Source organism: Rhincodon typus, chromosome 29 (assembly GCF_021869965.1).
Source record: "Rhincodon typus isolate 14 chromosome 29, sRhiTyp1.1, whole genome shotgun sequence".
NCBI classification, from domain to species: Eukaryota; Metazoa; Chordata; class Chondrichthyes; order Orectolobiformes; family Rhincodontidae; genus Rhincodon; species Rhincodon typus.
In genome coordinates, this window is record NC_063360.1 from 2,746,226 (window position 1) to 2,757,326 (window position 11,101).

The 11,101-nt window shown below is 40.7% G+C and overlaps 1 protein-coding gene across 1 annotated transcript in view; it reads left to right on the forward strand.

Moving 5' to 3' along the window:
* Positions 1-10,814, forward strand: part of LOC109935216 (E3 ubiquitin/ISG15 ligase TRIM25-like) — a 26,813-nt gene extending 15,999 nt beyond the window's left edge. Inside the window, exons 4-6 of the mRNA XM_020533888.2 lie at positions 961-983; positions 4,308-4,456; positions 9,792-10,814. Of these exons, the coding sequence (XP_020389477.1) occupies positions 961-983; positions 4,308-4,456; positions 9,792-10,336 (717 nt within the window). The 3' untranslated portion in view covers positions 10,337-10,814. The remainder of the gene's footprint in view (positions 1-960; positions 984-4,307; positions 4,457-9,791) is intronic.
* The last annotated feature ends 287 nt before the right edge of the window (positions 10,815-11,101 follow it).

Below are 11,101 nucleotides of genomic sequence, written 5' to 3' on the forward strand. Positions count from 1 at the left end.
AGGAGAAAACAGAGTTAACATTTCGGGTCTGGTGACCCTTCCTCAGAGCTGAGTTCTGAGGAAGGGGCACCGGACTCGAAACGTTAACTCTGTTTTCTCCTCCACAGATGCTGCCAGACCTGCTGAGCTTTTCCAGCAACTTTGTTTTTGTTCCTGATTTACAGCATCCGCAGTTCGTTTGGTTTTTTTTTCCCATGAGATTAGCTTTTAATTCCAGATTTAGTCATTTGAAGTTGAATTTGATCACAGTCACAGCGGGATTCAAACCTCTGTCCTCAGAATTTTAACCTCAGCCTCTGGATTACTAGATACAGACAATACCACTAAACTACGATCTTGTTTTCGATAAGGAGATAGATATAGTCCTTAGGGCTAAAGGGATCAAAGGGTATGGGGAGATAGCAGGGATAGGGTACATGTTGGATGATCAACCATGATCCTATTGAATGGTGGAGCAAGCTTGTGGGACTGAATGGCCTACTCCTGCTTCTCTTTTCCCCATCTTCGTTTGGTAATTTGGCTATTTCTGAATCTGTCATTTCTACGCTTGAACAATTTGCTGTCTAAACATCACAATTTGGCATAAAAAGTCTTCAAACATGGCAATATTTAGTTTCTGTGTGTTGTCAAATCAGTCATTACATCATGCAATTTATATCTTCGCATCTGCTCTTGTAAAAGGCCAGTTTGGCAGGTTCAGAACTGAGCTCCCTTACGGACGAATTAGCATGTCACACCAGAGCTGTCATTTATATTTGAAATAGAGTAAATGTTTAAGTTTTATTGTAGGTAGACAGGCAAATGAGGGCAATGCAGTTCTCATTTGCGTTTCACGTTCAGTGATAGAGAAACTATTTGACATGACAATCTGTGTGCCTGAAATTTCTTGATGTATTTGCAAGGATTACAGCGCCAATCTTATACCCGGCAAATATACTTACGTAATTTTGTCTTTTACAGGGATTCAATACAATGGTAACCAGGTAAGTGGCAATAACATCCAAAAACTTATTAATCCAAATATTATGCAGACAACATCTGGTATTCATGAAAATTGATTTCCTGGTGTCTTCATCAGCCTTACATTCCAAGTCAACATAAAACCTGCTCATAATTTCTATAAATCCATGAGCCGGAGCTTCAAATCCGATTGTATTAAAGCCTTACTTTGACTTGGCTTTGGCACTTACAAGGTCCCAATTTCATACAATGAAGTCATTACTTAGTGTGATTTCTTATTTTTATGTCCTTGCTGTTGAATACACAATACAGCCAAGATTCAAGTTCTCCTCCTTTTTTATATTTATTCATGGGATGAGGGTGTCATGGTTTCATGGTCATCATTAGACTCTTGATTCCAGATTTTTGAAAACTTCAAATTTAACCCTGTGCCACGGTGGTATTCAAACCTAGGTTTTTGTCTTTATTTATTTACAGGACGAGGGCATTGCTGGCTTGGCCAGCATTTACTGTCCATCCCTAATTGTTCAGATGGCATTTCAGAGTCAACTGCATTGCTGTGGGTCTGGAGTCAGATATAGGCCAGACTAAGTAAGGATAGAAACGTAGAAGATAGGAGCAGGAGGAGGCCATTTGGACCTTTGAGCCTGCTCCGCCATTCTTCATGATCATGGCTGATCATCCAACTCAATTCAGGATGGCAGCTTCCTTCCTGAAGAACATTAGTCAACCATATGGATTTTTCCATCAATCGGCAATGGATTCATCATTAGATTCCAGATATTTATTGAATTTAAATTCCACCATCTGCTGTGGCAGGATTTGAACCTAGATCCCCAGAACATTATCCACGTCTACGGATTAATGCCCCAGCTATAATACCTCTAGGGCATCACTTCCCCTGTTTGACAATCCATTTTCTAAACCTTTATTATTGATATACTTTAGCTTTATCATTGCAGTCCTGTAGTCATGTCTGGATTTAGAGTATCTAACCTATGAATCTGTCCATGCAGTCCTTATTGTATCAGCTGCTAAGCTGTCTCCTAAATTGACAATATGGTAGAAATGCAACATACAATCATTATAGATCAGAATTGCACTGCCTACTGGTAAATAGTGAAACAATAATATTCTGGGGGTGACTGTGCTCACACCTGAAGAAGGCATCAAACACTTTGGACATAAGAATGTGGAGCCTAAAGCCGGTTTGTGATCTCCGCTATAAGATTTGCAAGATGTGAGGCAGCTGAGACAGATTTCTTGAATTTCTGGGCATTTGTGTTTGAAATGACACAACAGACCTATAAAGCAATGTTTAAAATACTAGCGCTGATTCTGTGGTTTAAAATATTCCATATTTAATGATTAATTCCAATATATTGTTGAGATTTATTTCTTTTCACTTGTGTTGGATCAAAATTGATCTTGGGCTGATTCCTAATGACTTAGATCAGCCAGTATTTGAAGAAATAAAGCCAGCAGACTTTAGGGTAGAACATTTGTCATTACAATCCACAGCAACAGTGCTGCAGTTATATGTAACACGTGATGCGTTATATAACAACCCTTTAAGTTTCATCTCTCAGTATAGAGTGTGTGATATGCAGAAGACTTCCAACAGTGTGCTGTTACATAAAATATTCACAGGGTCTGCAGTTACCTAGTAACAGAAACAAAGTTAGCACTTTGACAAAGTGATGTTTTCAGATTAGATCATGTGATGTGAACTGTCATTTTTACCACCTACAACTATTAAAGTGAATAATTGTTTAAAATCTACCTCCACAGAGCTGGTGTATTTTTAAAGAAAGAAAGCAAATTGATTTTCGTGCACAAGTCATAATTAACAGATCTTAGGTCTCCCACTCCCATTCTCAATACCACACCCACCCAACACACACACATCTCAAATTGATCCACCCACCCATCCTGCATTGTTTAGGGCATAAGTGGGAATGAAAAACCTAGAGAAGATCATTCAGCCCCTCAGACCTGTTCCATCATTGTTGGATTATGGCTTATCAGTGCATTATCATGGCATCTTCCATACTAATTGTTCATATCCGCACATACACCATTGATCATCCAGGGGATGGACAAAGATTCACTTGTTTAAGCAAGAAGGGCTTGACATTCTGACACTATTATTCAATGCCCTTCCAACAATTACCACATTCCTGGCGCTGCTTCTTTCACACTTACACTTGCTTTTGCTTCTCTGTGCCTCCCCCACTCTATTCCAAATCCCAGCACCATCATCAACCAACCAAAACAGTCCATACCTGGTACTCCACCATGCTGCAGCCTGGAACATCTTCATCATCTTACTGTCAAGTCCTATTTGTCCATCTTCCCTATGCTCTTAGCATGACAGTGCCTCAATTTAAAATTACCATCCTTACGTTCAAATTCCCCCATCTCAGTGTTTCCTATTCTGTAAGCTCCTTTAGCTCTAAAATCCTCCTGGATCTCTGTGCTTCTCCATAGGAACATGGAGGATAGGAGCAGGAATGCACCCTTTGAGCCTGCTCTGCCAAATGACTAGAACATGGCCGATTTTCTGCCTTAATGCCATTTCCCTCAACTATCCCCACATCCTTTAATTTCTTGAGTATCTAGAAATCCATCTCCACCTTCTGACTTTTGCACATTTTTCAATTACCTCACCCCATTATTGATGAGCTTCTCTTCAGCTTCCTGGGCCTAAATCCAGGAATTCTCTCCCCCCAATTAAGAAGCTTTTAAAAATGTATATTCCATGTAATATTTTATTACTGTGAAACTCTTTGGGATGTTTTTAACTTTCATAAAGCTATGATGCTAGTTCCAACACAAAAACAAAGTTGCTGGAAAAGCTCACCAGGTCTGGCAGCATCTGTGAAAGAAAAAACAGAGTTAACATTTCGGGTCTGGTGACCCTTCCTCAGAACTGACGGTGGCTGGGAAAATGTTAGTTTATACGCAGAAAATAAGGATGTAAGTTCCAGCTGTGTTTTGAAAAGGGAAAATAGTACTTCACAATCATGGCTTCACCTTTACAATAACCTCTCTCGCCCATGCAACATTGTCACTAACAACATGTGGGCACTGCATAAAATTATGAGGGGATATCTTGAACCCTAGGCTGTTTGCCTAAGGAGGTCTTTGTGCAATTTTCTCAATTTTTATTTTCAAATTGGTCAGGTGTTTTAATCTGGATTGTCAACTGTCCCAGGAGGTTCCACAACTCTGGCTGGGATGGGGGATTGTTTATTGGGACATACAAGGTGTCACAGCTGTGAGACAGGACCCTTATTCCAGTGGGTCTTTTCTGTTTAATGTTGTAATGTGCATTTATATTTCAGGATAAAGAATGCATCGGAGCAGTTAACGTCCTCTCAGCCTGGCCCTTGTCTGGATAAAATAAAACTGGATAGAATAAAAAACCATACACAGAAAAACTTTGAGCTGGTTTCCCAGGTGAAGAGGGACAGAGATCGGTTGATTTCTCTCTGTAAGTAAGACTACTTGAGAGGGAATGAGCTAGATGCAATGGGTTGTGCTGTTTTTGTTTGTAATAATGCCACCTTACAACACTGGAGGAGTTTATTTGGGTCATCATGCTTGTGCTGGTTCATTGAAAGAGCTATCCAGTGAATCTCATTCCTTCACTCTTTCCCCATTTGTTTCCCCTGCAAATGTTTCCTTTGAGTGTATATCCAATTCTTTCAAAAAAGCTATTTTTAAAAATTTTGTTTACTTATTTATTTGAAACCTGTTTGAACATTAAATATTAAAAGTATGGTGGTGGTGGCGGGGGCATGCGAACCAGAGCAGCAGAGCAGGATGGCAGAGGATAATAGGATGAACAAGCAGGGCCAGTTTTTGTTTATTCATTCATGGGATGAGGGCGTCGCAAACTTGGCCAGCATTTATTGCCCGTCCCTAAATGGGAATTAAGAGTCAATCACTGCAGGTCTGGAGTCACATGTAGGCGAGAACAGGTAAGGATGGCAGTTCCCTTATAAAAAAGACATGAGAGAACCAGATGGGTTTTTCCTGACAATCAACAATGGATTCATGGTCATCATTAGATTCCTAATTCTAGATTTTTATTGAATTCAAATTCCACCATCTGCCGTGGCGGGATTTGAATCCAGGCCCCAGAACATTACTTGGGTCTCTGGATTAATAGATCAGTGATAATACTCTACGCTGTTGCCCCTCCCAATGAACATGGCAGGGCTGTAAGAAGGTTCATTGAGTAAGCCCGGAGGGAAAAGTAATAAAAGGATGCTGAAGGACAGGATGGAGTGTACAGCCAAAATTAGAGTTCTCTACACAAATGAACAGAGTGTAAAAGGAACAAATTAAATGAGTTGCATGCACAGATTCAAATTGGAAACTATGATATAGTAGCCATTACAGAGACATGGCTGCAGGATGGTCAGGAATGGGAACTAAACATGACATGTTGTAATGTTTACAGGAGGGATAGAGAAAATGGAGGAGCGTTATGGATTAGAAACAGAATCACTTCTGTGGTGAGGGAGGATGCAATGAGAGGAAAATACCCAGTACAGATCTTATGAGTTTCTCTGAGGCACCATAAAGGAACTAAAACCACAATAGGTGTTATATATAGATCACCTAATTGCAGCTCAGAAGTGCTATATTATAGAAATGTTGGAATTAGGCAACTCTGCAGCAAAGGCAGAGGAGGAATGGGGGATTTTAAACTTAACATAGACTGGGGGAGGCAGACAAGCGCCTGCCAGAAAGTTTGTGAATTTCTAGAGTGTGTCCAGGATAGTTTCCTACGGCAATGTCTTGGATGTGATAAGGGGACAAGCAATATTGGATCTACTAATGAGCAATGAGCCTGATTTAATTAGTGGTGAATATGAAAGGTTTGGAGGGATATGGGCCAAATGCGTGCAAGTGGGCTTACTTTAGTTTGGGAAATTTGATCGGCATGAATGAGTTGGACCTAAGGTTCTGTTTCTGTGCTGTATGGATGTATGACTCTATGACCTAGTAATTCACAAGTATTTGTCAAATAATGATCATAATGTGATCACGTGTCATGTTATGTTTGTAAGAGATGCATAAAGATTGGTTACTAGAATTGTGGATTTAGGTAAGGCAGACTTTAATAGGATGAGACAGAGACTGTCATCAGTAAACTGGGAAGCTCTGCCAATAGATAAAACAACTTAGGAAGGTGTTCAAAGAAAAATTTAATGCTATTCAGAAGCAGTTTGTACCCATGAGAAGAAAAAGCTCCACCTCACAAAAAAGAACAGCTATGGACACCTAAGGAGGTAAGGGACAGCATAAAATTAAAAGAAAGGGCTTGTAAAAATGCAAAGAACAATACAGATCCCACAGAATGGGACAAATATAAAGATTAACAAAGGCCACAAAATGACTTATATGAGTGGCTAAAAAGGATTATGAAATGAAACTTCCAAGGCACATAACAGACAATAAGAAGAGATTTTGTAGTTATATAAAGGGAAAGCAGCTGGCAGAGTGTACTAGTGGCCCACTGATGGCTGAGAGTGAGGACATTGTCAGTGACCATGGGGAGATGGCAGACATGATAAATGGTTATTTTGCTTTGGTATTCACAGCAGAAACGGAGGATAACTTGCCGGAAGTGCCAAAGAAATTAACAAAGGATCAGAAACAGGGTTTAAATAAAATTAGCATAAGTAAACTATCATTAATAGGGAAATGAATGGAACTGAACAGTGACAAATTCCCAGGACCTGCCGGTTTCAATCTGTGGGGCATTAAAGGACGTAGGAGAGCACATTGCCAATGCCCTAACCATAATCTCAGAAGTAGAATTAGGTTTTATTGTCATGTGTACTCAAGTACAGGGATACAGGAGTACAGTGAAAAGTTTACAATGTTGCCATTCACGGCGCCATCTTAGGTACAAAGTATCTAGGTACAAAATCTTCAGTAAAAAGTAAAAAAATAAAGAAATAAGTTAACAGTTCCAAACTGCAATCCTTCCCTGGATTTGGGAGTTGTACCTCTGGATTGGAAAGTTGCTCATGTTATTCTGCTCTTTTAGAAGGATGACAGAGGGAAACCAGGGAATTACAGAGCAGTTAGCATAACATCTGTGGTGGGGAAATCACTGGAGTCAATAATCAAGGGTAACTGATCACCTTGAAAAATGACAATTAATCAGGGAGAGTCAGCATGGATTCATAAAGGGTCGGTCATACCTGACAAACCTGACGTTTTTTTGAAGAGGTGACAAGTCAATGGATGTTGTTTTCTATGGACATCCAGAAGGTTTTTGATAAAGTCCCACACAAGGTGGAAACCCACAGGACTGAGGGAAAATTACTGACATGGATGAGAAATTGGTTGTGTGGCAGAAAACAGCAAGTTGGAATAATGGGTAACTACTCAAATTGGAAGGACGTGACTAGTGGTGTCACATAGGGATCTCTGTTGGAGCCTCAATTATTTGCAATATTCATTAATGACTCAGATAATGGCATTAAAAAGTCAAATATACATATTTACCGACAACATAAAATTGGGTAGCATTGTAGACAGTGTTAACGATAGTATTAAGTTACAACAGGGTGTTCATAGATTAGGTGAGAGCTGTGGCAGATGGATTTTAACAAAAGCAAGTGTGAGGTTATCTGTTTCAAATCACCAAGGGACAGATCAGGGTTTTTTAAGAAGCTCAGAGTTAAATACAGCGGCTGTCCAATGAGATGTGGGGTTCAGGTGCAGAGCTCTTTAAAATGCCATAAAGAGCTGCAGAAAATAGGCAAGAAGGCTAATGGAATGCTGGCCTTTATATATAAAGTGCTGGAGTGTAGGGATGGACACATTATGCTGCAGTTATCCAACATCCTAGTTAGACCCCACATAGAGTACTGTGAGCAGCTCTGGGCACCACACTTTCGGAAGGATGTTTGGACACTGGAAGGAATTCAACACAGGTTTACAAGAATGATACCTGGACTTCAGGGGTTAAGTTATCACAGAACCATAGAATCCCTACAGTGTGGAAACAGGCCCTTCGGTCCAACAAGTCCATACTGACCCTCCGAAGAGCATCCCACCCAGATCCATCCCCCTATAGCCCACCTAATCTACACATCCCTGAACACTACGGGCAATTTAGCATGGCCAATCCATCTAACCTGCACATCTTTGGACTTAGAGGAGAGATTAGACAAATTAGGCCTATATTCTCTAGAATTTAGAAGGTTAAGGGGTGATCTGATCGAGGTCTTCAGGATATTAACAAGGTAGATGAAGGTAAACTATTTCCATTGCTTGAAGATTCTAGAACTGGGGACGTGGTCTGAGAATTGGGGCCAGGCCTTTCAGGAGAAATGTTATGAATAGTGTAAAGAGTAGTGGAGGTTTGGGACTCTTTTCCTCAAACGATGATCAATGCTAATTCAATTGTTAAATTTAAATCTGAGATAGACAATATTTTATTAAGCAAGGGTGTCAAGGGGTGAGGGCCCAAGGCAGGCAAATGGAGTTAGGCCACACATTTGCCATGATCCTATTGAACTGCGGAACAGGCTCAATGGGCTGAATAGCCTACTCCTATTTCTATGTATTTCTGAATTTCAAACCATCTGCCAATTTCAAAATTATGTCTTCTCAAAGCAGATCTGTGAGGAGGCCTTGCAGTGCAGAAGTTCCAGGTTTAAGTCCCACTCCAGGACTTAATGCATAAATAAAAACTAGGAGACTAGGTTAATTTAGGATATCTGGTCAGCGTGGACAAGTTGGACAGAAGGGTCATCTTTAGATGTGGCGCTATCTGCCGTGGTGAGATTTGAATACATGTCCTCAGAACATTAGTCTGGATTACTAATCCAGTGACATTACCACAATGCCAGCACTTCGATAAGGTGATTTTAAAACGGGTATTAAATCAAAAAGCAGCAGAGCTTATTTCTAGTGGGATAGAATAGAAAATTAAAGGATTTATAATACAGCTATATGGAACAGTAGTTCAACCTATTTAAGTATTATATGTGATTCTAGTCTCTCTGGAACTGCCTTTCTCGCTGCACTGTAAGTGTCTCTACACCATATAAACTTCAGTGGTTCAAGAAAGTGGCTCACCGGTCTGCTTAGGGATGGGCAGTAAATGCTGGTTCAGCCAAAATGTTCACATCCTGTCAATGAACTTTAAAGAAAGGGGGAAATACAAGCACTGGAGAAAGTGTAAAAAAAATTATAAGGATTATATCAGAAATGCGAGCTAATATCTACCAGGTAAGGATTGATGGTCTCGATCTCTTTTCCCTTGAAAATTATATGATGTGAGATGACCACATAGAGGTCTTTTAAAATTGTGAAAGATTTTAATCATGTGGTTATAGAGAAGTTTCCTCGTGTGGGGAAGAGCAGAACTAGAGGCCATCAATAGAAGATAGTCACCAAGAAATCCAATAAAGAACTTGGAAGAATACTCTTTAGATAACGAGCTATGAGAAAACAGAACTTGTAACCACAAAGATAATTATACAGTTGCACTGAAGGAGTGGTTTGATGAGCCTATGATAGTGATGGATTGAAATGAGGAAGAATGAGAAAGTGGAGCATATCAGTTTGGGCTAGTTGGGCTGAATGGCCTATTTCTGTGCCACATATCTAACCTAATCCTTACTTAGTCTCAGACCTCACATTTAATCAGATTAAGAAGTGCAATGGAAATTAGATAAATACAATTAAATTATCATCGCATTGCAGGACTAGTTGATTCCAGCTTGGTTCAGATATATTCACAAACGCTCAACAAAGGGCAGGATCACTGAAATATTTCTTTATGTTCATAGATGGACAGAGACTGACCCTGGACCTCAACACAGCCCATGCCCAGTTCATCCTGTCTGATGGAAACAGGACTCTGACTCTCTCACCGAAGAGGCAGTCTCTACCCAAGAATACCGAGAGGTTTGACTGCTGCCAGCAGCTATTGTGTGCTGAGGGAGTGAAAGCCGGCCGCTCCTACTGGGAGGTGGAGGTGCTGGGAGACAGCGGTGTGTGGAAAATTGGCCTCTGTTACAGGAGCATCAGCCGTAAGGGCAAAGGAACAGAGTGTTTACTGGGAAGGAACCACAATTCGTGGTGTCTATACTCATTGGTGGGCTCTGTTTTAGCCCTTCATGATGACAATGATACGAAGCTGACAGTGGGAAACATTTCCAGGGTGGGAGTGTATGTAGACTTTGAGGCTGGGACCATCTTGTTTTACAGTGTCTCTGATAGGAAGCTCACCCTGGTGCACACCTTCCAAGAGCAAAACTTCACCGAGGCTCTCTACCCTGCCCTGCAGATTGGTGACTTCACCACATCGCTGTCTCTATGTACGCTGAAATAATTTCCAATCTGTGATTGGTACAACACATTCAGGAGGCCATTCAGCCCATTGTGCCTGAACTGGTTCTCTGAAAGTGCTATCTGATTAAACCCACATGTTTCTTTTAATTAATAGCCTGGCACATTTTCCCCATCAAGTATTTACCAAAATTATGATTGGACTTGGGAATTTATAACTTTACTCCCTGCTTTATTTTCGTTATATTAAACAGCCTCAATGAGAACTGTGGGTACGTTACCCCTTTCAACTAAGTGTACTTCAAGCTGAGAGGAATCCCTTATGACAGGGTTTGTCAATTTTAGTTTGCAGGGGTTACCCTTTGCAGCATGAACAGAGAGAGCCCAAGCTGTGAATGAGGACTGTGTGATTGGTAAAGGATGTGGCTTTTGAAAATAGCCAGGGACAACCTTGTGAGATCATTGTGACTCTCAGCTGCCCTGTGCTCAAGTTTTTGGGTTGATGGGGCTCCCAGAAATCTTGGTGCACCCTCTGGGGTTATTAGGATTGCATTTCCCAACATCTACCCCATTCCAGTTCTTTCTTCAGTCAGTGAAATATCCATGGATAGATTGTTGAATCTAGGATCACTTTTTGCTTCTTGCCCCAGTTCCCACCTCTCCATCTCATCTGGAGTTGGTCATCACTCAGATGTCATGGCACTTGGCTTCCAGAAAGTCACAATTCCACTTTCATGAATCGTAGAAACAATTTAGCATCCTCTTCCGAGCAGTGCTGCCCCACCTACCAATTAGAAATGCCTGAGGA